A 27,076-nucleotide genomic window follows, 5' to 3' on the forward strand; every position below is an offset into this window, starting at 1 on the left:
TTTTTATTATTTTAAACTATATTAAGTACATCTCCAAAAAATATTGAAATCTAATTGTTACAATAACGACGTTGTGGAAAATATAAATCTAAATAAGCTTCTTTTCTAAGTTTCTTCTCAATCTCTTCAACAGTCATAATTTTTAATGCAGCTTTGCAGCTATTGTGTGCGTGTGCGAAGAAACAATCTCGTATGGACTACAACAAAAATTAGTATATTATTTAATACCTGCGCAACCTCCAGATTGAAAACTGGCAAGAGATGGCGCAGGATAGATTCAAATGGAGGCTCTTTACTCTTATTGTCGGAGGCCAAGACTCACTTTGGGTCCCTGCGCCACTCTAGTAGTAGTATTTAATACCAAATTATATTAAACATTAAATTCTCCCATTACTATAAGATTCGTTTCGAAAGTAAGTATCAAGAAAATGATAACCTTAATCCATATAATATTTCTTTTAGAAATAAATTTTTAACGGATTTTAAACGCGATTTATTCATTATTACCCCGACGTTTCGCTCTTTGCAGAGAGCGTGATCAGAGGAATACTAATAAATTGCGTTTAAAATCAGTTCAAAATCTTTAATTTCTAGACTTATGACTTAGGAAATATAATTTGATGCAGCTTTGAGCTCGCCTTGCGATGAAACATTATTTTAATATTTGTAGATAATTTACATAATACTTCATAAAATTACCTTAAATTCAGCTAGTTTAGCTCCTTGAAATTTGGAAAGACAATGTTTAAATAATCTCGTATAGTGTTTTCTGCAGAGGAATATCCTATTTTCAAATTGCCAATAGTCTCCTTGAGCGGAACACGAACAGCCGCAGACTCCACACGCATCCAAGTTATATGGAACGCATTTTATCTGTGACACAACGAACGATTAAAATAAATAAATAAAAATATATACATATTATATGTATTTATGTTTTCACTAGTTACCCGATTTTATTACGTGTATTTTATTCTGTAAATTGTTTTTAGTAAGTTTTTCGATTCAAAAAAGATGTTTAATAAAAGTGGAAAGTATAATGTACCTCAACAGCACATTTCAAAACTTTCTTTCCTGAAAAGCTGTATGCAAATTTCATTTCCTTTTTCTTGTATATTGGGTAGTAATCACAGGCTCTAAAATGTAAAAAAGTTAGATAGGTATATCTATAAAACAAATATAATCTCACTTTGCAAAAAATTCTTTAAGTATACTTAAATACTAATTCTGTGCTTGAACGTAGTTAGTAGTTAGTGTAAAGTACTCGTTCAAGTTCTAAACTTAACTATACATATAGTTTGTGTGAAAACTTTTTCTACTACAGCAAACCGGGCGAACTCCGTTTCGCCACCAGAGACACCTTTTCTTTGCTAGGTATATAGTTTAAAGTATAAACCTCACGGAGCCCGGGCCGAGACCTTTCCAACTAATGCAAAACCGTGGAAATCGGTTCGTGCATTCTGGAGTTACAGCGCGCGTCAGGAAAGAACACCCGACTTATTTTTATATACTTAGTAGAGATTTTTATATAATAGTAGTTAGGTATTTTTTTTTTCACATACGCAGGATAATCATTCGCATTAAATAGTCCTTTTCTCTTCGATGTGGAATTAAATGGAGCACAATTTTTTGGTATTGGCTTTTCGGGGGTCGGTTCTTTAGGCGGCGGTTGGTATTCGTGTTTAACGACCCAACGAGGTGACTTTGGTCCGTAGTATAGCTTGCTGTAAATCTGCAACACATAAATAAGCAAGCAAACGTAAATACGTATACCTACAGTAATGTAGGTATAGCGCCCGGCAAACTTCTTGGCCAAAAAGTAGCGTGGTGGGGGAAGTTTGCGCATCAAGGTGAAAAACGAGCAAGAAATATTTTGCATAAATTTTGCATAAAATATATAAAATGCATTAATTTTTATACCCTGTGAGTAAGATCGTAGAACGCATCACGGTCATTCTCATAAGATCCCGGACCTAAATTCTGTCGAACTTCACCCGCATTCCTTCTCATAAATGGACTTAAATTTGGTCCTTTTGTTGGAAGAACTTCCCGATCAAGGGTAGTACCAAAACACATCCGAGGTGGTGCCTTTTTCGTTACAACGTATTCAAAATCTGTATGAATAAGTTAAATTAATATAATTATTTTTACTTTCTTGAATAGGTTTACCATTTTCTTATACGTTCAACCACAATTAGGTATTACTATAATTTTCGATTAAAAAAAAAACAAAAAATATATAATGAAGTCGGTTAAAAATCAACATAAATTAATTTAGAAAATATCGATTACATACTCAAAACATTTAACCCTATAAACTTAATACATTACCCCCATGAAAGGCTTCTTGCATATTATTAGGGCGTAAATAACGTCGTTTGTAAGGACGCAACATTTTGGTCTACACGCGACAGTCAATCCGATGGGCGGACTGGCAATAGCTTTCGTGCTTGTAGAAATGTGGAGACAATAAAAAAATATGATACAACCACCATTACGATCCGCACGCTCGTTGTTATGCAGGGTGAATATGATTTTGGAGTTTGTTTTAATAATTTAATGATAAACTAATACAAATATAAGTAACTAAAATACTTACTTCCTCAACTATAGGGACTACAACTGGGGTGACTAGGTCTAACGTAGTAACTATTTAGTATTTAAATATTTTTATAGGGTGATTAGTTATTATTAGATAGTCAAGCAACATCCCGAAATAATCTGCATTTAGTGATAGTAAGTATATAGCAACTAATAATCAAAATAATTTTAGTTAGCACTACTTCATAATCAACTAATGGCCGAATACTGAAACGCAAAGTCGTTTCACTACGTTTACCGAAATACCTATTTAATTTAAATAAAAAAAGTGTCTGTAAATTTGCAACCTACATTCTAGTCTGAGCTTTTAGTATTTCTCTAATGAATAATTCTAAAACTAGTTAAATGTCATTGAAATCCATACTATACTAATATTATAAATGCGAAAGTAACTCTGTCTGTCTGTCTGTTGCTGAATCACGCCTAAACTACTGAACCAATTAGCATGAAATTTAGTATGGAGATATTTTGATACCCGAGAAAGGACATAGGCTAACTTTTATTGCGAAATATGTACCACGGGCGAAGCCGGGGCGGACCGCTAGTTTTAAAATAAAAAAAATTATCCCGCCTAGTGCATGGAGTGTGGTGACTGAAGCTCGTTTACGAATACAAAGCTTCATAACTTTTGTATGACATGAAATTGTAAGAAAAACTTCCAAGGTTAAAATACTTAACATAAATGAGGTAAAGACCAAACCTAATGTTAAATCCCAGGCCATGTTTAACAAGATCAATTGGAGGTACAATTTTGTTTTCAAAATATAAGTAAACTGGATGCCTGGAATGGAAAAATGCGTAAAATCAGTGATGTTTTTTTGTATCGATCTCTTATTTTAAACTTGTCTGTTTCAGCTCTCGTATTAGTTTCAGTTAAGGTTTCAGTAGATGCCTTTGAGGTCCAATTATAAAATAATAACTCCCTCTTCTCGAACACCTTCCGTGTAAAAAGTGTTTACTTACACTCACAGAACGTGTAGGTGACGGTAGTTAGAAGCAGTATCAATAATACTCGTGTGTTTAGAAATTAATATGTTATGATGATGAACTTATAGATTCCTCTTTCATTATATGAATGACCTCAGTCATTCATTACAACTTTCGGTCTCAAAGAACTAATCCTTATAAGGTATTAATTTTATTAGATACATTATAAACACAATTATGATGAAGTGACTGATACCATGATAGCTTAGTAGTCGAATCAAAATGTTTATCATTTAAGGCCAGGAAATTATTTTTATTTCATTTTACCTTTGTATATTTTATTCTGTAACAAATTGTTTCATTAAAAATAATATTAATTGTGTTGAAAAAAACTCCAAAAATGACAATAACATGTCTCAAAGTGATCCATTATCATGATCCACATCAAATTAGCATCAAACGTACATAGATTATGAGAGAAGCTGTGCATCCGCGTCGACGGCGTCTTATTTTATTATAGATTTAGATGGATTTTTTAACACACAAACATCCAAATCATCCAATTACAAAAAAATTCACTTTGCCTTTTTCCCCGTTGCCCCGTTGCCTGACAGAGATCACTGCATAGTGATAAGGCCGCCATTTGTGCTTTTAATTTATTATTGAAACCTTTATATAATATATTTTGTTTCTTGCACAATAAAGCCTTAAATAAATATCATAGTATTGATTTAGATTTGCTTCGAAATTTTACCATAATTCTACATGCGTGAAACGATACATAATATATCAAAAGTTACTGACATTGATGTGACATTGAATTGTATGTGACATGTGTCAAATTGGATATAAATATTCGTTCGAATTCTTCGCACGAGTTTAATTACGATACGAAATAACAGATAAATACATTGTTTGGATATAAAAAGTTACGATCTAAGTAAGTACAGATCAGGTAATATATAAGAATTCCTAAAAATCCTCTATAATAATGATTAAGTGTTATAAATTAAATTTTCTATCGTACTTACCCAGTATCAGATTACCTATGAAGTAACTTTTCTTTCATTATTATGTCATAGCTGCTAATAGATATTGTATCACTTTCATGAATGTACTGCTACATTGAATTGTGATAAATATATTTAATAATAAGTTTTGTTTAAAGGTATAAAAATAACAGCTTTTATTAGGTCAAGGAAAAGTTGTGATTTGAGTGAAACTTTGGACCCATAATACAAAGGAGCTTGTTTGTTGTTTTAAAACATTTTAGAAATGGATTTATCTATGTATTTGTATGAATCTTGATAATATTTATATGAAAACGTAATTAGTGAAAAAACAAATGTTGGTTAACTTTGTTTTGATATATTAGATTTTACGAAATTAATGTGTGTGTTAGTTAGTCGACTACAATTCAACCCTTTTATATTTATCTCCTTGTTCTCATGTGTTTACATTAGAATTACACATCATTGTTAGTTAATTTGTTGTAGTAAAAATGTAGATGTACCTATTTGAGTTATAATGTAATTCAATGTTAAAGGATACATAAAGTTTGTATATAATAAGTAAATTTGTTACAATTGTTTTCATATAAAAATAATAATTAATTAAGTTTTAACTGTATTTTTTGCAGCAACATGCCTTTCAACACTAAATTGGTACTACCAGTGGCTCTTGGTTTCTCCATAGTCACCGTCACAGCATTTGTTGTGTACTATGTGTTCAAGAAGGATGAGGAAAATGATAAAAATGTGAAAACATCAAGAGTGAATGTGATTGAAGTGCATGTGCCTAAAAGTATTGTGCCTGCGTTGATTGGTAAGCCCCCATTTACATTTTAAGTTTCTCTAGATTTTTTTTAATGGAAACGATTGAATAGTTTATTTAATTCATTTGAGTAAACATTCACTTTACTATTACAATATTATTAATAAATTAATTTAGGGAAGTTATAAAGCATGGCATTGAGTTATAGTTCTAAAAATTATCAAAAAAATGTTGTGTGGTTTTATGACACCATGGTAAAAGTGAAACTTTTTTTCACACTATAGACATTTAACTAAAAATTATCGTATTTGTACGATAATTATCGTATGTATCGTGCTTCACGCGACATGCGCTACACAGACCAAAAAGTTTGAGACGATGTAATAAAAGTTTCACTTTAAAAATAAACTACATCATGCATGCATTAACATACCTGGTGCATTCAATAAGTACCTAGCCTCATCGCCAGAGGGTGCTATTGTTTCAAAATAGGTTTACCACAGTGTAGCTCATTCTTTTTTAATTATTTTTTTAAATTTTCATTCCAATCCCTTCATTTGTTTTAATTTGACAACCTATGGAAGCGAACGTGTCGATCGGTTTTACAAAAATGGAAAAAGAGCAATATCGTTCGGTGATTCGATTCCTATTTTTGGACGGGAAAGAGCGTATCGAAATCAAAGACCGCTTTGTTGCTGTGTACGGTGACTCTTCTCCATCGATAGCCACCGTCAAGAATTGGTTCAACGAGTTTGCACGTGGCCGTACGTCGCTTTTTCATGAACCACGTCCAGCTGCACCAAAAACAGCTGCTACGGAGGAAAACATTAAAAAAATCCATGATCTCGTATTGACAGATCGCTAATTGAAAGTTCGGTAGCTAGTTGAGACTGTAGGCATTTCAGAAGGAACAGTCAATCATATTCTTCACGAGGAACTCGGCATGAGAAAGCTGTCGGCGCGATGGGTGCCGCATTTACTCACACCGGAAAACAAGCGCAACCGTGAGTCCACGTCGGAGACGTGTTTGGCGCTGTTTAAGCGGAATCCAGGGGAGTTTTTGCGTCGTTTTGTGACGGTCGATGAAACCTGGATTTACTGGTACACACCAGAGACCAAGGAGTAATCAAAACAATGGATCCAGACCGGGGAACGTGCTCTAAAGAAGGCGAAAACTGTAAAATCGGCCGGAAAAGTTATGGCCACCGTTTTCTGGGATTCACAAAGAGTTGTTTACATCGATTACCTCGAGAAGGGTAAACCAATTACAGGGCTTTACTATGCCGATTTATTGGACCGATTCGACGCCGAATTAAAGAAAAAGCGACCCCATCTGGCTAAGAAAAAGGTGCTGTTTCACCACGACAACGCACCGGTTCACACGTCTGCCGTTGCCAAGGCCAAATTGGTCGAATTACGCTACGAATTGCTGCCTCATCCACCGTATTCTCCAGATTTGGCCCCTGGTGACTTCTTTCTGTTTCCTCATCTGAAAAAATCCCTCGCCGTAATAGATATGGATCAAATAAAGAGGTTATCGCTGCCACGGAGGCCTATTTTGCAGAGTTTGAGAAAACCTATTTTTCGGACGGGTTAAAAAAGTTGGAACATCGCTGGGCTAAGTGTATCGAACTAAAAGGAGACTATGTTGAAAAATAAATTGCCACTTTTCCAAAATTTTCGTATACTTTTTGTAGGCTAAGTATTTATTGAATCGCCCTCGTATAACCATAAATGGCAAATATTTTTCTGGTTAAGTCATCTCAAAAATAATACATATTTACAAATTAATAATTATGAATATGATGATTGTCATTGAGTGTTTGAAAGCCAGTCACAGTTGATTTAATTTGCATATTTTTACCTCTAGAATTGTGAAACTCTGTACATAATTTAATATTTATGTTCTTGTTAGTTAAGAAAAATAATAGAAAATGAGGTCATTCATTTATTTTTCAAACAAACATTATTATGTCGGTTTATTCATAATGTGTTTTGCATACATTTTTTATTAATAGTCCTTGAGAGGTGTCAAAATACAGATAACACAGTTTAGCGTAAATTTGTGAATAATACCATGGACGAATATAATCTATATTGGGTCCATGATAATACTGAGGAAGTTTGTAATATTGTAAATTTTGTAACTGTTATCATTGTGTAGTCTGTGATCACTGATCTCGTAAGCTCATTGCTGATAAGCCGTTGTATTACTGTATAGTTACTACTTTGTTACTGAAAGCCATCTAATATTTTCAATAACAATTTTGTTGATGATGATGATCAATCAGTTTTCAACAGGTAGCAATTTTGTTTAAGTATAATTATTCTCCCAATGTCACATTGAAAAGATGATGTTTTAATATACTTAAATGTTATTTTTGCAAATAATTATTATCTATAGGTATTAAAAAAGTCATAAGTTACTCCACTTAAAACTCTAGAATGGGAAAACAGATTTTCACAATTTTAACTTTGGTGAATTTGTCTCCAAAGTATTGAAGTTGGTATAGCTACCTCACTTTTAGGCCACTCCATTAAAGTATAATTTACAAAATCAACAGACCTTGCTTTTGCAGATTGTGTTTCTAACATTTGAGGTCATCTAAAGTAAAATATAATATTACTTACTGCCAATTGTCATATTGTTTTTACTAAGAATATGCTATAGTAAATTTAGCTACATTATTATTATATAAAAATAATTTTTTAAAGAATAAATATTCGATCATGAGACAGAATTCCAATTCGTCGCCTGACCACCAGCCAGCTTTTATTGTTATTTAATGGATCATATCTAAAATTATACATTTTACTGACTTACATTAAACAACAAACCTACTAAAATATTTTCAGGTAGAAATGGTTCAAACATAAAAGAGATTGAGAAGAAGTCCGGTGCTCTAATCCACTTCAAGAAGTTTACGGACAAAGAGTATGATGTGTGTATTATAAGAGGACGGACAAACGCAACCCAACTTGCCGAGACTATAGTGCATGACTTTATTAAACAGCAGCCTACTATAGTGGAAGACTTTATGGAGGTACCTGGGTGGTCGGTTGGACGAATTATTGGTAAGTTTTATTAGACATGGGACTTCACTTTTCACTTTTTAATCAGAAATAAATAATATTGTATGTATTTTGTATATGATTTGAATCAATATTTCAATAAAAGAGACTGAAAATTATATTTATTCTTACTTTTAAAGAACATTTTTTTTTTTTTTGTTCTTCATCATCGCAATCTATCAATTTTCAGATATTCAGCGATTTTGTTAAGAATTTTAAGGTTGTTTCGTACGGAAGTCGTCCAGTGACTACTCCGTTTATTGGTGATTATATCTTGTTTAATTTATTGACTTTTTATTTATTTTTTTTTATATCAAATCCTGAGGTATCCTTCTTTTGAGTCTCCTGGTGGTTGTCTGGGCGTTCATAAGGTTTACAGCCAGCTGGTTTGGGTGGTTTTTAATACGCTCTTTATATGATTTAGTTCTCTCAACGATTTCTTCCTTAACCGTGCTTATGCAGAGGTCGTGGTGCAATCTATCATTGGACACATACCAAGGGCACCTGTTACTAATCTTAGCATTTTTGACTGAAATCTTTGAACTATATCCACATTAGACTTTGCTGCCGATCCCCATAGCTGCAGGCCATATGTCCATATAGGCTTTATAATACATTTGTAAAGTAGCAGTTTATTATCTAAGGAAAGGGACGATTTTCTGTTTAGGAGCCAGAACAATGTGCGTAGTTTTTGACTCATTGCCAATCGTTTTGTGAAGATGTGCTTCTTCCACGTTAGACGTCTGTCCAGTTATATACCAAGATACCTTACGTGGTCGTGTTGTGGAAGTTCTCTACCGTTAAGAGTGACAGGTGGGCATGTCTCTTTTTTATAGGTGAAAGTTACCTGAACGGATTTACTCTCATTTGCTCTAATACGCCAGTCTTTGAGCCATTGAGATATTTGGTCGAGGCTGGATTGGAGCTTGTGTGAAGCAACAGCTGGTGAGTTATCTGATACTAAGATTGCTGTATCGTCTGCAAATGTTCCAGTGATTACTCCATCGATCGAAGGGAGGTCCGCAGTAAATAGAAGGTAAAGAGTAGGACCCATAACACTACCTTGTGGAACTCCGGCTTGGATGCTTTTTAGTTCCGTTGTTTCTTCCGCCTGTTTTACAAAAAAGTATCTATCACTCAAGTATGACTTTATGAGGCTGTAGAAGTTAGAAGAAAGATTTTTTTACTTTAAATAGTAATCCATCATGCCACACGCGGTCAAAGGCTTGGGATATGTCTAGGAAGGCAGCAGTACAGAACTTTTTTTTTCGTAGGTTTCGTTTATATGTTCCACTGATCGGTGTACTTGTTCTATAGTCCCATGTCTTTGGCGAAATCCGAACTGATGATCAGGCAGAAGTTTCTTCTCAGAGATAATTGGGGTCAATCTACGAAGGATAAGAATTTCCAATATCTTGGATGGTATAGGAAGTAGGCTTATAGGTCTGTATGATTGGGCCTCAACGGGATTTTTCCCTGGTTTGGCAATCATGATAACCTGGGCTACTTTCCACTGAGGTGGAAACGCACTACTTTGTATGATAGCATTGTACAGGAATGTTAGAAATTTGATGCCTTCCTTTGGAAGTTCCTTAAGGATTTTTCCTGTTATTAGATCGTATCCTGGGGCTTTATTAGAATCTAGGTTTTTTATGACTGTTCTTACTTCATTTATAGTGACCTTTTTCATGGGAGGACTAGAGACTTTGATACTTTGATTTAATAATAGGGCCACTTCTTGGGTTTTTAAAGAGCCCATATCTGGATTGGGTGTGAAGACTTGTTCAAGATGTTCAGCAAATGTATCCGCTTTTTGTGCGTCACTAGAAGCCCATTCAGTGTTACCTTTTCGTATCGGGGGATTGCTTGAAACAGGTTGTTTAAGTTTCTTTGAGGCTTTCCATAGAGAAAAGTTTGTTTCTGCTGTAGCGTCCATTCTTTCTAGCGATGTCTGGATGTTTTGGTTATCTATATTATGAAGAAGTGTTTTGAGTTTCATTTGTAGGTAATTCAAGTGCTTTTTATCCACAGGGAAACCCGTACTTTGCCATCGTTTCCGGGCTTTACGTTTTTCTGCCAATAACTCTCGAACAGATTAGATGGAGTAGCGTACCAAGCAGACTGTTGGATACAGTTATTGAAGTGTTCAACAGCTTCTACTATGTCAGGGTCAGATTTTAATTGAATATTTAATTCCAGCTTATCTGCTACGAGCTGCCTAAATAGTTCCCAATTAGTTCTATTTGAGTGTAATCTGCATGGCTTCGGTGTTTCTGCTATTGTCCTTCTTAGTGTTATTTCCACAGGAGAGTGATCAGAGGATAAATCTGTGCTTGTTTTACAGGTAATAAACTTAGGTGATAACCCTCTTATTACATAAAAGTCTAGCAGATCTGGTATTTTACTACTATCCGAAGGCCAGTAGGTTGGCTTACCAGCTGAAACAACGCCGAGTTTTAATTTATCTATAGCCATTAATAGTTGCCTGCCTTTAGTTGTTATTGTACGCGAACCCCAATATTGATGCTTGGCATTATAATCGCCACCAGCGATAAATCTGGTATCAAAAGAGGAGAAGAACTTTTCGTAGTCTTCACATTTTAATTGATGTTTAGGTGGACTATAAACTGCAGATATTGTGAATGGTCCAACCCAATCTTCAATAACGACATTAGTTGCTTGAATTTGTTCAGTGCAGTAATGAATTATTTCATGGTGTTTAATATTCTGTCTTATGAGCACCGCACTTCCTCCATGTGCGGTACCGTCAGGGTGCATTGTATGGTATATTTTGTAATTTGGGATGCTGAAATGACTTTTCTTCGTAAAGTGTGTTTCTGTGATCAATAATATGTCTATCTTTTGTGTCTCGAGATATGCCTTAACCTCAAGGGTATGTTGTGACAGCCCATTGGCATTCCATAGGGCGATTTTCAAGCAGTCGAAGGTGACAGCTTGGTTGTTAGGGCTATTATAAGGTTTGTCAGTGTAGTAAGTTGTTGCATCATTTGTTTCATCAGACTCATTACTTCATGAATATCGTTTTGATTACTGAGTGTTGTAGCTTCTGTTGTTGAGTTCGCCGATTGCGGTTTATTGGTTACAGCATCTTTGTATGAATATGGGTGATTTAGCTTTTCTTTATTTAAAGAGTTGTGACTTTCTCTAGTAGCATTCGAATCTTTGGTAGATAAGTAGGTTTTCCTGCGTTCTGCGGTCTTAGGAAACTTGAGGTTTTGGAGTTCACGATAAATTTTACAGCCTTTGTAATTTGCTGGATGGTTACCATCACAAAGGACACATTTGACACTGTCTGATCTTGTTTTCCTTAAACAATCGCTGGAGAGGTGATCACCAGCGCATTTAATACATTTAGGGCTACGGCGACAGTAGGTTTTGGTGTGTCCGTATTGTTGGCATTTTGCGCATTGTGGAAGCTCGCGTTTCGGCCGGGGAGGTTCAAAAGATACGATACAGTTCATTAGGGTTTTTACTTCGTAAATGTGCTTGTTGTTTGGTTTAGTTTTTAGTTCAATTATGAACAGTGGTAATGGTTTCTTTGTCACTTTTTGCTTGATATTCCATATGTTTGTGCTGGTGTGCCCTATGTCTTCGAGAGCCTCTTATCCTCATATCCTCTGGGTCTGCTGAAGGATGCATCTTCTTAAGTACCACTTTAAAACCCCGTTCGTTCTTAGGTTTGTATGTGAAAAACTCTGTATTTCTAAGTTCTAATTGGTGAACAATAGTTCTATAAGTCTCAGAGTCTTTCGGTTGTATTTTAACTTGATTGTTAGTGAGAACTTTTAGGGTGAACATATCGTGCACATGTTCATTGAGAGTCTTTAAAAGGGGTTGAATATTTTCAACTTTGTCAACAAATATTGGTGGTGGTTTATTGGTCTTATTAGAAGTAGTATTATTATTTTCTGCCTGTTCGTTATCAACTTCTAAGCTGGAGAATCTGTTTGTTGTAGGTGTTTGATGGCTATGAGATAGCCAATATGAGTCTAATTTGGTTTGCTTTTGGGCCCCATTGTTTTCAGGACTTGAGTTTGGCCTCTTTTTTCTTGTAACTTCTTTCCAGTTGTCATGTTCACTTCCATCACTTGGTTCAGTAAGTATGATTTGCGAACTTTGATTAGGATCCGTGTTTGGATAGTCTCCTAGAGATAATGTTCTGGATCTAGATTCAAACATACCTTTGTGGAATATTTGTTGTGTTAGAGTCTTATTGTTAGTATCGTTCATCATATCTCTTTGGTTTGTAACTATGCATGATCTCTGAATAAAGAGGCTCGGATGAAAAGCCTGCTGCACGAGTTTTTTGTTACCAGTAGCATTTGCTGTCGCAGGAACCTGGTGACCCGTTCCTGTGCAGTTTTCAGTCAAAGGTGCTGGCAAAATGTTGCCCCCCCCCCAGAATACGAGGGGCTGCCCGAGGGTTGCTCGGGGAGGGATTCTCCGGAAATACCGGTACCCTCCTGGGGTAGTTTGTTTTTTAATTTTGCCTCCATCCTTCTTCTCTCCTCTCCACTAAGTTTGCAGAATGCCTGCCGGTTAATCCCGCCAACCACTATCTTGTACTGGGCCCTTTTGGCGCACGACGTCCTCATCGTCCCCAGCCAAGTACTGAGAGCACTGCTCACATACCACTCCCAGGAGTATTGATTTCGGCTCTCCAACCTAGGTTTTTATAACGGAGTTAACCTTCTCCGGCCTTGTGGTCCGCGGAGGATTCACCTCTACCCTATGGATGAACACAGGGCGTTCCCCTATCCGCCACCTGGGGACGCGGCCTCTAGGGAATTAGGCTACCCCGAGGCTATAAAATATATATTAAAGAACATTAAAAATTATTTATATAGCGTTTCAATAAGCTTATATTACTATAACTAGTGCTAATAATGACAATTTTTTCCAAAAATTCTTTCAAGTAAAATTCCTCCTTCTGGTGGGAAAGGAACATGTTACACATTTACTATCAGGACCGTATGTATTATCAAAGATGTACAACTTATTTTCACATATTTGAATACTATTAAACCTCCCAGCTTATACAGTACTAGCTGTGCCGCGCGGTTTCACCCGCGTGGCTCCGCTCCTGTTGGTCTTAGCGTGACAATATATAGACTATATTACTCGTGAGTCGTGGAATGTGGATGATTTAGCTTTCGTATGGTGAAAGAATTTTCAAAATCGGTCCAGTAGTTTATGAGCCTATTCATTACAATCAAACATTCAAACAATGTTTTCCTCTTTATAATATTAGTGTAGATAATAAAAAAATATTCAACTTTCATTAATTAAGTCACAAATTTTACAGGCACAGGCGGTGAAAACATAAACGATATAAGTCACCTGAGCGGCGCGAGAGTCAAGGTTGAGAGTTCAGGCGGTGGGAACAATAACGAGCTGAAGAGAATCACCTTCCGGGGGACCAAGGAACAGATTGAACAAGCGAAGAAGCTTATTGATAATTGTGTGAGTACTTTTCTCATAATTTACTGTGGGTAGATTGTAGAAGCTGGATTTTTTTGCGGATTGTGTTGGGTAATAGTTTGAGTTTTGAAATATGTTCATTTTATTAGATTTAGTTGTGTTCATCCCCAAAATAAATGTAGTCCTTTATGATCTAAATTCTAATAGGTTAGGCAATAATGGCTGAAATAAATATGTACCTACTACCAAGATAATTTGAATAAAATAAGTAATGTGAAATATTTTAATATGTTACTAATTCATGTTTATGCTTAGCCGTGAAGATTCTGATTTATACATTTATGATTAAAGCATTGTGCACAGAATTGAGCGTGAAGAGTAAGTCAGTGAAAGAAATTACAAATGGTATGAGGTTACAAAATAACTCATTCCATAACTTGCATTATAATTTCACTATTTTCACACTCGAAACATTATTTTTTTTAAATCTATGACCCATTTATTTAAAAGCATACACCAAAAAATGAAACTAAGTTATGTTTTTCCACTTCTTTAATATCAATCAATCCTATTCAGGTACTATAAACTCGAAAAAGATAAGTTTCACGAAAAAAAAATTTCAAAAAATTCCCAGGTCGCCCAAGAGAAATGCCGTCGTGAAGTCGAACAGGCGAAGCGCCCGCGTCTCCCGATCAGCATACCGGCGGCTTCGCCCGCGCCGACCGCCACGGACACAGGTGACGCCAAGCGCGTGCGATACAAGCGCACGGGTGAGCATGCTTGTGTGTTTTGTGTGGCGGGAAGATGGAGATAGTTTTTTTTTCTAGCTTTGTTTTGTAGGCTGCCAGAAGTAGTGGCCAGTTTTACTTTTTTTAGAGGCCAGTTTTACTTTTTTATTAGTGTCTAGGGCCTAGGCCAGTTTTAATTTTTTTGCTTTTTTTGTAGGCCAGATATAGTGGCCAGTTCTACATTATTTTTTTTTACAAATCTCGCTATGAGTTGACACTTAGCATACCGGCGGCTTCGCCCGCGCCGACCGCCACGGACACAGGTGACGCCAAGCGCGTGCGATACAAGGAAGGGAAGATGATTTTTTTGTAGATTGCCAGGTATAGTGGCCAGTTTTATTTTTTTTTAGTGGCCAGTTCTCCTTTTTTTAAAGATTTTATCGAAATATGGACCCCGTGGCTGCGTCTCTGCCCACTGTCCTCATTTTTACACGCATAATTTTACAGAATTGAGGCAAAGGTTTTATTTTATGACCATTTTTAGTAGTACTATGTGCGATAAGTAAAACATTATGCGAAATTAAAAAAAAATCTCGACAAAAATGCCAATTATTATTATTTTTTTATTAAAAATTACTTCATGGACATTTAACAAGTTTTTTTTTATTGCATCTAGTTTGTGCCTCATTATACTCCACTTAAATAGAATAGAAGAATATTTAAAGGTATTTTTTTAATTATTTTTCGTTTGTTTGGTGGTAATTTGTTAGTTGTGTGTTTATTTTTGCATGTTTTAGTTTAGTTTTAGATTTTGTGTTTGAATTTTGAGGTACAGGGTGATTACGTGTTACAGTGTTATGTATATTGTCTTATGTTTATTAGGGGTTATATGTAGCATATAAAATGGGATAATGTTTTATTGACATAGTATTTTTTTATTATCTATACATTTTACACAATACCACCTATTCCTAAATCTTTAATAGTTTTTTACTACAGAAAGTACAGTGATACTAAATGAGTAATGAAAATCATACACACAATACACTAGCAATAATTGTACCACATATAAATCTGTAGAAGGGTCAATTCTGTACATTGAAAATATTGAAAAAATAAATAGCAGGGGGTGTTACTGGATCGATACCAAACCCAAATATGTGATTAAAAAATTTTTTGTCTGTCTGTCTGTCTGTCTGTATGTTCAGGCATCACGTGAAAACTAACGGTTCGATTTCGATGAAACTTGGTATAATTATACTTTCTTATCCTGGGCATAAAATAGGATACTTTTTATCCCGGAAAAATACGTAGAAAAAAATAAATCTTAATTTTTCCGCGCGGACGGAGTTGCGGGCGGAAGCTAGTGCTTAATAAAAAAAAATATACTTTTACAATTTCTATACAGAATTCGTTAATTAGAATATAAAAGTAGTTAAATTCTTCATCCGTTTCAAAACGACTAAATTATAGAAAACACACATATTTACATTCATACATGTCATAAACACGCACACAGTATACCCATAAACATACACATAATATAATATTATGAATTATCCATACCAAAAAATCATACCCGTTTGCAAACAGTCGTGTAATTCAAAATGACCCACACATACACAATAATATCACCTATTACAATCCTTCTTTATATTATACTAATTTTTATAAATAATAATTTTAATTACAGACACTAGCTCATCAATCGAAGTGTACGTATCAGCAGTATCGTCTCCATCGCGATTCTGGGTGCAATTTGTTGGGCCACAAGTTGCGCAACTTGACGAATTGGTTGCGCACATGACGGACTATTATAATAACAAGGATAATCGTAGTGCACATGCTGTGAGTATTCATGTTTATTTATTTTTCATTTTGTTGAAATAACTTCATGAAAATTTTACAATTTTATTGTAAGGTATATTAAAATACTAATATACTAGTTATCATAGTGTATAAGTTCAATTTTTTATGAATTTCAAATATCGAAGTTGTCTGAAGCCAGATATTCTACAATCTCTATGAATTTTACTATTGAATTGTCTATGGTTTGAGTGATACTGAAAAAGATTACGATAAAAAAACAGCGCTCTTTTGGCGCCAATTCACGAATGCACTATATTTAAAAAAAAAGTTTTTTTTTCATCAGTAAACTTTTAATCAAAATATTTTCATAAATATTCATTTTCTAGTTAAAATCAGTCTCTGTTGGTCAAGTGGTAGCGGCTGTATTCCGCCATGACGGTCGTTGGTACCGCGCTCGCATCGACGATCTGAGACCGAACGAGTTTGATGCTACGCAACAGGTGAGTTGGGAATGAACGAATGAAAGAATGAATTATTTGTAAATAACGAATATAAGTGTGGTGTAGATAATATGGAGACAAGTTCAAAGTAACTTAAGTCGTGCTACTCTGTTATGTTGATCTGAAAGAAAGAAAAAGAATGAATGAATTGAATGGATTTTTTATTTTATATTATTAGGTAACAGAGGCCTTTATTTTATTTCTATATAAGTAAAGGCAAGTTGTGTAGTAAACAATACAACACAATGATTTATTGTTATAGTTCAAACAATTTATTTATTGTTATAGTTCAAGTTATGTATTTTCATTCAGAATTTGAAAAATGATATTTGGGTCATAATGGACTGGAATATTTGGACAATAATTAAAATCTATAAAATCGTACTAAAATTTTAGGTAGCTGACGTATTCTACCTAGACTACGGTGACAGCGAATACGTTGCAACTCACGAGCTGTGCGAACTGAGAGCTGACCTGCTTCGATTGAGATTCCAGGTTCGTACAAATTGATGTTTTAGAAAAATATATGCACTGAAGATTCCTTGAATCTACACTAATATTATAAAGAGGAAAACTTTGTTTGTTTGATTGTAATGAATAGGCTCATAAACTACTGGACCGATTTTAAAAATTCTTTCACCATTCGAAAGCTAAATTATCCACAAGTAATATCTTCTTAATATATATAAATCTCGTGTCACAATGTTTGTCCTCAATGGACTCCTAAACCACTTAACCGATTATAATAAAATTCGCACACCATGTGCAGTTCGATCCAACTTGAGAGATAGGATAGGTTTTATCCCGGAAATCCCTCGGGAACGGGAACTATACGGGTTTTTCTTTGAAAACGCGGGCGAAGCCGCAGGCGGAAAGCTAGTAGGCTATATATTGTCACGCTAAGACCAACAGGAGCGGAGCCACGCGGGTGAAACCGCGCGGCACAGCTAGTACTTGATAAATATATATAATTCTCGTTATTGCCTATAAAACCGTACTACACTGTCGAAATATGTAAATAATTTAACTTATAAATGTTAGCTTAATTATCGAAACATAATGTTATATCTAATCGAGAAAAAGATATTATGTTAATTCGAAATGAAACATAATAATCCATACTAATATTATAAATGCGAAAGTAACTCTGTCTGTCTGTCTGTCTGTTACTCAATCACGCCTAAACTACTGAACCAATTTTCATGAAATTTGGTATGGAAATATTTTGATACCCGAGAAAGGACATGGCTACTTTTTATCCCGGGAAAATGACGCAATCCCGGAAATCCCACGGGAACGGGAACTACGCGGGTTTTTCTTTGACAGCGCGGGCGAAGCTGCGGGGGGAAAGCTAGTACAACATAATAATACAAAACGTGGGCAACGTCATTCATTACTATAAAATGAATATAGCTCATTATACTTTGACATATTTTTTATAATTTATATTTACCAAAAATTACCCATTTACTAGGCGATGGAGTGTTTCCTAGCGGGTGTAAAACCGGCTTCAGCTGAAGAGCCTTTACCGGGACAGTGGCCCAAATGGCATCCACAAGCTGTTGAACGATTTGAAGAACTTACACAGGTATGTGATATTTACCAACTGTAAAAAATGTGTATGCATACTTTAACTTTTAGGTATACGTTTTTACGCCTTTAGTACACCTACGCATTCGTATGCGGCAGCGAATCTCTGCGAAACTACTGCGTAGCGAAATATCTGCGGAACGTTAGTAAACAGCAATGTTTTCGCAACTTTTTCGCAATGCGTCTGTGTAATGGCCATTTCGCAGTTCCTTGCGAAACAATACTGACAAGGACGCAACTATTTCATCTATCTATGTGCTAGAGTGAGACATATCATATGCGAAAACCTGCCATACTACTGACAGATTTTTCGTTGTTTCGCTGCTGCTCGCGAATGCCACGGTGTCCTGACGGCGTTAAAGATGACTTTTTTCTAACTTTAAATATGTAAAGGGACAGAATTTAATTGATGGATAAGCATATGATGTTTCTATTTTGGTATGAAAGTGCGATTCAATTGGTGCATATTAAATAATAAGGAAGAAATAGTTCTTATAATATATTTTTGAGTAGTCTAATATACTCCTAGATTCATAATCACACTCAAACATAGACTTTTATGCGCAGTAGTTACTTCAATAAACTTTGAACGCTATGGTCAAGAGATTATAATTGTTTATTGCACATCATGACTATGACTTTAAATCTATACTAATATTATAAAGCTGAAGAATTTGTTTGTTTTAACGCGCTAATCTCGGGAACTACTGGTCCGATTTAAAAAATTCTTTCGGTGTTAGAAAGCTCATTTATCGAGGAAGGTTATAGGCTATATATCATCACGCTAAGACCAACAGGAATGGAGCCACGGGGGTGAAACCGCGCGGAGCAGCTAGTAAATAATAATAATATTTCGATTAAGACGCCGAATTTGAAAAATCTTATAATATTATCCAGTATATCTTATTTTTTATAAATAATTAACATTCAGGTCGCAAGATGGAAGCCGCTGATGTCCAAAACGTGTACATACAAGCGAACTGCGTCTATGAGAGGGGATATGGACAAAGAGATACCCGGCATCAAGTTGTATGATGTTACTGATGGTAATATATGTATTTATTTATTTATTAAAAATGTTATTGTGAAAATATGATACATTATCGTGAAGAAAAATTGTACTTTAGTATTTTACTGTTGAATATAATGTAATTTTATTTTATTTCATTCAAAATTACTTTATTATTCTGTTCCTCAGATTACTTTGTAATACTTTGATTGTAGTTATGATTTTTAATATTATGTACACGTGATATAAAAAACAAATGTGTAAGAAGTAAATTTTTAATGTCAAATTATTTTTATGTCCCCTTAATCCAACCGAAATAAAGCACTGACATTTTTATCCAAGATTAACCATTACGGTATTAATCATTACGGTACATTGTTCTAGAACATTCCAAAAGGTTCTAAGCACGTAGACATCGTTTTTAACTCGCTCATTTGTTCTAGAACCTTCCACAAGGTTCTAGATACTTCGACTTAGTCATTAACTCGATTTGTTCTGGAAAATTCCAGAAGGTTCGATTGACATCGGTGAGACGCTGTTAGCAGAAGGCTGGGCTGTAGCAAGTACATCACCAGCCAACACTCCACATCATAACACGCCGTTTGGTGATCTGTCTAATTCTAGGTATTGTATTGAATGAATGAATACTTTATTTGCACCAGAAACAAAATAGCAACAAAACACAAACAATAGAAAAACGTACAAAAAGGCGGCCTTATCGCTACTACAGCGATCTCTTCCAGGCAACCTTAGGATCATGAGAATTACGTAATATATTGAGGTCGATGGTGCACAACACTATTTATAATAAATTGTATTATATTATAAAAAATAAACTTTTTAGATTTATAATATTAGCATAGATTTTAGATTTATAACCGAATATTTTGGGACTAGTATGAAGTTTTGATTTTATGTGTAACTAGCGGTCCTGGCTTCGTCCGTGGTACATATTTACGTTTTCTCTACATAAGGACCATCCTCGTACTTCAAGGAATGTAATAAAAAAAGAATTATCGAAATCGGTCCACCCGTTCACGCGTGATGCCGTGACCAAGGAAAACGGGTTTCATTTTTATTAAATATTTTATTTAATTTATATTAATATTTAAAGACTAACATAATCTCATTTTACTGGGATAAAAGTGTAATGATTATTCATGTTAAAATCACTACATAATCCAAAAATAGTATACAAAAATATTGAGTTTATTCCAGCTTATCTCAGGAAGATTTGTTCTGATTTTGTGACTAGATTACTTCATATCTAGCTCTCTTTCAAGATTTATCAAATGTCATTAAATTACGCCTTTAAAAAGTTTTATTTTTAATTTTATCCAGGGTTTTAGGTATGCTAAGTCCGCGAGCGATGTCCATGCCCAAAGACCACAAAGATGACCGAGACATCACGCCCATCACGCCTGATAATCTTAAAGGTATATATTTTTATTTTTTCATTTATCTATGACAGCGGCTTTGTATGAATATACAAATTGTCGCATTTATATATTATTGCAAACGTAATGTTTCAAATAGGTTATATATTTGAGTTAAAATGAACTACCTTCTTAAGATAAATTTAACGGGCACATTTCCGAGAGCATTTAAATCAGCCCTTATTACTCCCATTCACAAAGGAGGCGATAGAGACTGTGTCAGCAACTACCGACCTATATCCATTTTGCCAACTCTTTCCAAGATCTTAGAGCGACTAATCAATAAAAGACTTATTAATTTTCTAGAAATAAACCACCTACTATCATCCAACCAGTTTGGTTTCAGGCGCGGCAAAGCTACTGGTGATGCTGTGCATGAATTAGTTGACTCAATTATCACAAATTTAGACTCTAAAAAGAAATGCTTAACAGTATTCCTAGATCTAGCTAAAGCATTTGACACGGTCTCTATCCCTCACTTGTTGTATAAATTGGAACGAATGGGTATAAGAGATAACTCCCTAAAACTATTGACTGATTACCTATCGGATAGACAGCAACGCGTGAAGCTCAATCATGACGTGGTTAGTGGGGAATTGTCGGTTAATTATGGCGTTCCTCAGGGCAGTGTCATCGGCCCCACCCTTTTCTTGGCTTACATAAATGATTTATGTAACCTATCTCTTTTTAATGGGAAGATCGTATCATTTGCCGACGATACCGCGCTATTTTTTGTTGGTGACACTTGGGACGATGTGTTCAAATACGCTCAGGATGGATTTAATAAAGTCGGGCATTGGTTACGCCAAAATATCCTAACCCTAAACATTTCCAAAACTAAATATATGGTCTTCGCTCATAAGGTCAATCTACTACCACCTCCTACACTCGTAATATCAGCTCATACTTGTCCCCCAAATCACGTGAACTGTAACTGTCCTGTACTAGAGAGGACTGAAACTATAAAATACCTCGGTACCACTATCGACCAATTTTTATCTTTTAAACCCCACGTAGACACTCTAGTGTCCAGACTACGAAAATTGATTTATATTTTCAGAAGTCTTAGACATGTTGCTGACAGAGAGGTGATAAAAATTGTATATTTTGCACTTTGTAATTCACTGATAGATTATTGTGTTACATCTTGGGGCGGTTGTGCAAAGTCACACCTTATTGAAGTTGAAAGAGCTCAACGTGCCATACTTAAAGTGAGTGCTGGACTTCCATATCGTTACCCCACGTTAGAGCTCTATAGGATGTGGGGTGTGCTTTCGGTTAGACAAACATTCATACTTCACACCATTATGAAGCAACATTCAAAGCTGGTATTTGACCCCACTTTACTCAAGAATAAGCGCCATAATAACACAATTTGTTCATCTACCGCTTTTTCATCAACTCATTCACATAATTTCTTTTGCTTTATGGGACCCTTTCTTTATAATAAAATAAATAAGAAATTAAACATTTATCCCTTGAACAATTACAACTGCAAAAAGACAGTTTCTACTTTTTTGAAATCACTGGATTACCAACAAACCGAAGACCTTCTTAAAGACCTCATTTAAAATTACTCTAGAGTCTTTCTGCTGCAATTCAAGAACACTTTATATAAACTGATATAAACATATAATCACACCTACACATATGATTAATCACACAAACATATACACTTGCGCACACACTCACTCACACACACCCACTCATGCGCGCACACACACACTAGCATACTCACATTCATACCTTTAGGATTTGGTAGGATTTAAATTAAAATTAAAATATATTTTTCTTTTCTCTTTATTTTTTTGTATTAGTGTTTTTTAAGTAAAATTGTCTTCTGATAAGATTTGTATAACTTTATGCATTATTTAGGTACGTACACTTGTGTATTCTCGTATGATATCCGCGAGAGGGGCTGGTGACCTGTACCTCAGACTTCTATGTAGTCTATTTCAGGCACCAGTTTCTCACAACGTTATCTTCTACTATACATTGTGTAGTATTACTAAGTTTTTGTAACCTTTTAATGTTGTGAGAACCAAATAAAGACGATTTTATTATTATTATTTATTATTATAAATATTACCTATTCTCATGTACGTTTTTTTAGATAATATCCAAAAAAAACAAGTTATAATAATTTTTTGTAGAGTTTTTTAAGCACACTAAACAAAAATAAATGCAATAGATTGTTAATTGTAATATTTAATTTAATGCATAGTGATATTATTTTTTAATCTGTAATTAACAGACAATCCAACATCAATATCCATGTCCGCCGGGTTAGAAGCGGCTGACAAAGTGAAATCTGTGTCCAATTTCGATCTATCCTACGACACGACAAAAATATCGGAACGACCGCACGTGAACGGGTCGCACGACTTCATCGCGTCGGAACGACAAAATGTCGACAAGGAATTGCCAAGTTCGCCGACTTTGAGCAAAGACTTGAGGGATGAATTTAAAGCCAATATGAATAGAATTGACTCGCACCACAGTAATTTAGACGCGTTGGGAAGACATGAAAAGTAGAATTAATTTAAAAATAGTGTTTTTGTTTTAAAGTACCAGAAAAAATTGTTGATTTTTGTACTGGGTAATGATAAATCTATTGCAGTTTAAAATTATACACTATAAGTTCTATTATGATTTGATGAATAGAAAGCATGTTTTCTGGTACTTTTAAAATAATACTGTCTGTCCAGTGAAATGCCTACTTTTTTATATTGTTTTACAAATAAATACAAAGTATGATCTGTAAAATTCAATGTTATCTTATGTATATGTCGTGGTCATATCGTAGATTTGATCATTTCATGATATGAGTGGCCATTTCACGAAATGGTCGCATATCGTGAAATGGCCAATTTAGTTTGGCCACATCATGATGTGGTTTGGGCAGATCAATGATAAGAAATCGTTTCACGATATGGCCAATTAACGCACGGTTTTTTCATGAAATGACCAAAATTATTTGATCATATCGTAAAATAGTTACATTAATCGTTGGTAGAGGCGCTGCAAGCTCTGTGTTTATGTGATAAGATGGCGGCCGCTGGCGAAAATTAAATTATTCGCAGTTAAAAACTTCATAATTCGTTTAATAACAATATTATGAAGAAAGTCATAGCAAAGTATTTACGACGAAGAGGTACGAGTACTATGGAAAATGTGGATATCTTATATGTATTTAAGAAAAAATGCGACTTAAATAAAATAATTTAAGAAACTACTACTATATTATTATAATTGTTTGTTTTTTAAAAAGCGATTCGCTTCTGGCACTCGCTGGCCGCTGCCGCGGCACGCTCGCTTTGCTCGCTCGGCTCGTGCGTTGTTTATCAAAGTCTAACCTGACCTAACTGTTTTCTATTGCAAAAACGATTCGCTTCTGGCATTCGCCGGCCGCTGCCGCGGCACTAACTTAAATGACATTAAACAAGTTTTTAGAATATAGTTATTCTGAAATTTTTTAATATTTTATGGACTCTTTATATTTTATACGATCTGGCCAAATGTGGATGACCAAATCGTGAAACGTTGACGATTTAACGATCTGATCAAACTATGTTGGCCATTTCACGATATGCGACCATTTCGTGAAATGGCCACTCATATCATGAAATGATCAAATCTACGATATGACCACGACATATACTTGTGAGGCTATAAGAACGCCCTTTACAGTTCTCCAAAAGTGATAATGCGCATAGAAATCTTCGTCACAGTTCGGTAAGGGTCAACTCACACCAAAAGAGCGTCGAAGCGCGGCGAAGCGGAGCGCAGTTTCCGTGTCATATGAATTTTAACTTTATCTTCATTACTATAATACTTATTATCGCATGACAAGCTCGAACGAGTCGCGCGGATGCCCGCGGCGCCGCTGGAATTCCGTGGAATTCCATTAACGGAGCCGTGCGACTGCGCGAGAAGTCGCGGGAATTCCCGAGAATGCTCGAGCATTCGCGAGCGGCCGCTGGCAATATCCCGCCCCTCGCGCCCGCTCCCCGCACGCGTCGGTGCGCGCGAGCATTCGAACTGCGCAATGAGCGACCCGTGAATTCATCGCGGGAAGGCGCGCGGATTCCCGCGACTGCTCGAGAAGTCGCTGGAATGCTCGAGAAGTCGCTGGAATGCTCGAGAAGTCGCTGGAATGCTCGAGAAGTCGCGGCTCCGCGCTGCGCTGCGCTTCGCCGCGCTTCGCCGCTCTTTTGGTGTGAGTTGACCCTAACTGTCCTATTCCCGGAGCTTCCGAAGACGATATGTATATAGAGTGATTAAATGCATTTTCTTCATGCATAATTTAGTAAAATTTGTTTAGTCAAATGAAATACATTTTGGGAATACGACAATTAGCGAAGATTGTAATATGTGCATTATTAATTTGGAGTACCTACTGTACTTAAATTATATGATTGGCTCTTACTATAAGAAGAAATACATAATATAATCTTTAAAATTAAATTTTTTTAAACTTATGTGTATTTGTGAGGCTATGAGAACGCCCTTAATTTAAATTTTATGATTGATTTTTATAAAAAACTATAGTATTTAACCAACCGTTAAAAAAAACTGTCAAAATAGTGTTACTTCTGTAAAAGGCGAGGAATTTATAATGGCGTCATTCTTGAACTAAACCAGAAAGAATAGAAGACTGGTAGAGGTAAGTGGTCTAGTGCAGACTCGTACATTTAGAAAAAACGCACACTAATTTACTAAAAATTGTATTTTAATGTCATATTAAATGATCTGATGCAACCGTAAGGGTAACCCTGAAAGATAATATGGTTTCTTCTTTCAAAAGGAATTAGAAAAAGATTTTTTGAAAAATACATAAGTAAAAATGTTGAAGAAAAACCAATCGAAACACTAATTCGCGACATAAAAGTGAATGTGTTTGTACAAAATATAAAAGATACATTTATTTATTTATTGCAATGTAACGAAATTGCATTGAATACTTAGAACTTATTGTATAAGATGGTGCGAATATAGTGAAACTTAAATAATAATAGTTGCGTAATTTAACTTTCTATTTCTGTAATACAAAACCTGGTGCTTCATTTTCTACTATTTTCTTAATATTGCGTAAAATAAAACTTATTTTATTTGTACTTTCTACTTAAATATTCATTGAAAAAAATATTTTTCAATACTAACCCACCTTAGAAATGTTAATTGTAAATAACATAATTAAAAAAAAATGTGCGTATTATGATGTGTACAATAGCGTAGGTCCTAATTTATCTGTGATTGCCGATTATAATATGTATAGTCTGTAGTTGTTAGTTTAGCGCCCTTTTAACTGTCATTTTTATTTTTTATCTGTTCAGTAGTCGTAACGTTCGACAGCATTTTGTTTTTCTAATAAAGTAGGTAGATGTATGTGTAAAAAAAACAATTATGGTGCTAACAATTTGTATATTAGATACAAGTAGTTATTTATCCTTCTTTGTTTTATTTGCGTACATTTTTTTGTAATATTGTTGATGTTATCGTTGTAAAATGTATGTTTTATATTAAATGTACTTAGTAAATGGTTGTAAATGATCTGCTTTAGCATAATACTAAAGTACAATTATAGTATTTTTGAATATATTCGATTCCGAATTATATAAGCAAAGAATTGGTTAATTATTTTTTGGAAATTCTAATTTAAATACGAAACTGTAAATTCAAATAAAATATACGTAATTTTGATACAATATTCACGTAAGTGTTGCAAAAAAAGTATTTTTCTGTTATAAAATATGAAACATAAAACACACATTTGCGCAAAAACGAATGCCCTTTTTAAATATTCTAAGGATACTTACATTTATACAAAACTTATTTTAAACATACTATTGTTTTTAAGATGTTTAAACTCGAATAGTCTATGTGGAATATTTTCTATGTGTTTGACATAATAAATAAGTTCTTAAAAACTATTTTGTATTATTTCGTCCTCCTTTTTCTACTTGAGCGGCCCGATCAGTCCACGACACAATAGATTTTCTATTGTGTCTGTGATTCCGGGGGCTGAGTTATTAATTTTGATCAAACTCTCGATCGTATGGTGGCAGGAAATAAAACTACTTATAAGTTCATATTAGGTACCTCATTTATTTTAAACGTATATAGAAAAAAAAGTTTATTGAGCGAGACACTGTTAAAAAAAATAAAACACTTTACAAAGTGTGTGAT

The 27,076-nt window shown here is 34.8% G+C and overlaps 2 protein-coding genes across 5 annotated transcripts; one reads left to right on the forward strand and one right to left on the reverse strand.

The window, feature by feature from the left end:
* Window positions 1–14: 14 nt before the first annotated feature.
* Window positions 15–3,957, reverse strand: LOC123697746. Of its 2 annotated transcripts, none has more exons than XM_045644284.1 (7): window positions 3,856–3,957; window positions 3,302–3,382; window positions 1,921–2,114; window positions 1,563–1,732; window positions 1,046–1,136; window positions 700–873; window positions 15–197 (listed from the first exon to the last, which is right to left on the reverse strand). In XM_045644284.1, the coding sequence occupies exons 2-7, from the start codon at window positions 3,321–3,323 to the stop codon at window positions 51–53; spliced, it is 798 nt and encodes a 265-aa protein (XP_045500240.1). In that variant the 5' UTR covers window positions 3,324–3,382; window positions 3,856–3,957; the 3' UTR covers window positions 15–50. The 2 variants fall into 2 exon arrangements, with proteins under 2 accessions (XP_045500240.1, XP_045500239.1); XM_045644283.1 differs by lacking the exon at window positions 3,856–3,957 and adding an exon at window positions 3,565–3,779.
* Window positions 3,958–4,351: 394 nt separating this feature from the next.
* LOC123697747 (tudor and KH domain-containing protein homolog) lies at window positions 4,352–23,668 on the forward strand. 3 transcript variants are annotated; one of them, XM_045644285.1, is made up of 13 exons: window positions 4,352–4,468; window positions 5,168–5,352; window positions 8,158–8,376; window positions 13,700–13,857; window positions 14,450–14,585; window positions 16,237–16,391; window positions 16,739–16,852; window positions 17,249–17,347; window positions 18,327–18,440; window positions 19,374–19,488; window positions 19,961–20,075; window positions 20,793–20,887; window positions 23,142–23,668. In XM_045644285.1, exons 2-13 carry the CDS (start codon window positions 5,172–5,174, stop codon window positions 23,420–23,422), a joined length of 1,782 nt encoding a protein of 593 aa, XP_045500241.1. In that variant the 5' UTR covers window positions 4,352–4,468; window positions 5,168–5,171; the 3' UTR covers window positions 23,423–23,668. The 3 variants fall into 3 exon arrangements, with proteins under 3 accessions (XP_045500241.1, XP_045500243.1, XP_045500242.1); XM_045644287.1 differs by having other exon boundaries at window positions 14,450–14,552; XM_045644286.1 differs by having other exon boundaries at window positions 4,387–4,483.
* Window positions 23,669–27,076: the final 3,408 nt, after the last annotated feature.

The sequence above is a fragment of the Colias croceus genome, chromosome 15, assembly GCF_905220415.1.
Source record: "Colias croceus chromosome 15, ilColCroc2.1".
Classification (NCBI taxonomy): Eukaryota; Metazoa; Arthropoda; class Insecta; order Lepidoptera; family Pieridae; genus Colias; species Colias croceus.

Excerpts from the sequence above, each read along its gene's own strand:
- LOC123697746 (XM_045644284.1), bottom strand. The coding sequence starts at position 3,323 with ATGGCCTGGGATTTAACATTAG. Across the intron at positions 2,115-3,301 it reads GGCCTGGGATTTAACATTAG|ATTTTGAATACGTTGTAACG; the intron begins GTTTGGTCTTTA and ends TTATTCATACAG. Across the intron at positions 198-699 it reads CTAAACTAGCTGAATTTAAG|TCCATACGAGATTGTTTCTT; the intron begins GTAATTTTATGA and ends TTTTTGTTGTAG.
- LOC123697747 (XM_045644285.1), top strand. The coding sequence starts at position 5,172 with ATGCCTTTCAACACTAAATTGGTACTACCAGTGGCTCTTGGTTTCTCC. Across the intron at positions 5,353-8,157 it reads TATTGTGCCTGCGTTGATTG|GTAGAAATGGTTCAAACATA; the intron begins GTAAGCCCCCAT and ends AAATATTTTCAG. Across the intron at positions 14,586-16,236 it reads CGTGCGATACAAGCGCACGG|ACACTAGCTCATCAATCGAA; the intron begins GTGAGCATGCTT and ends TTTTAATTACAG.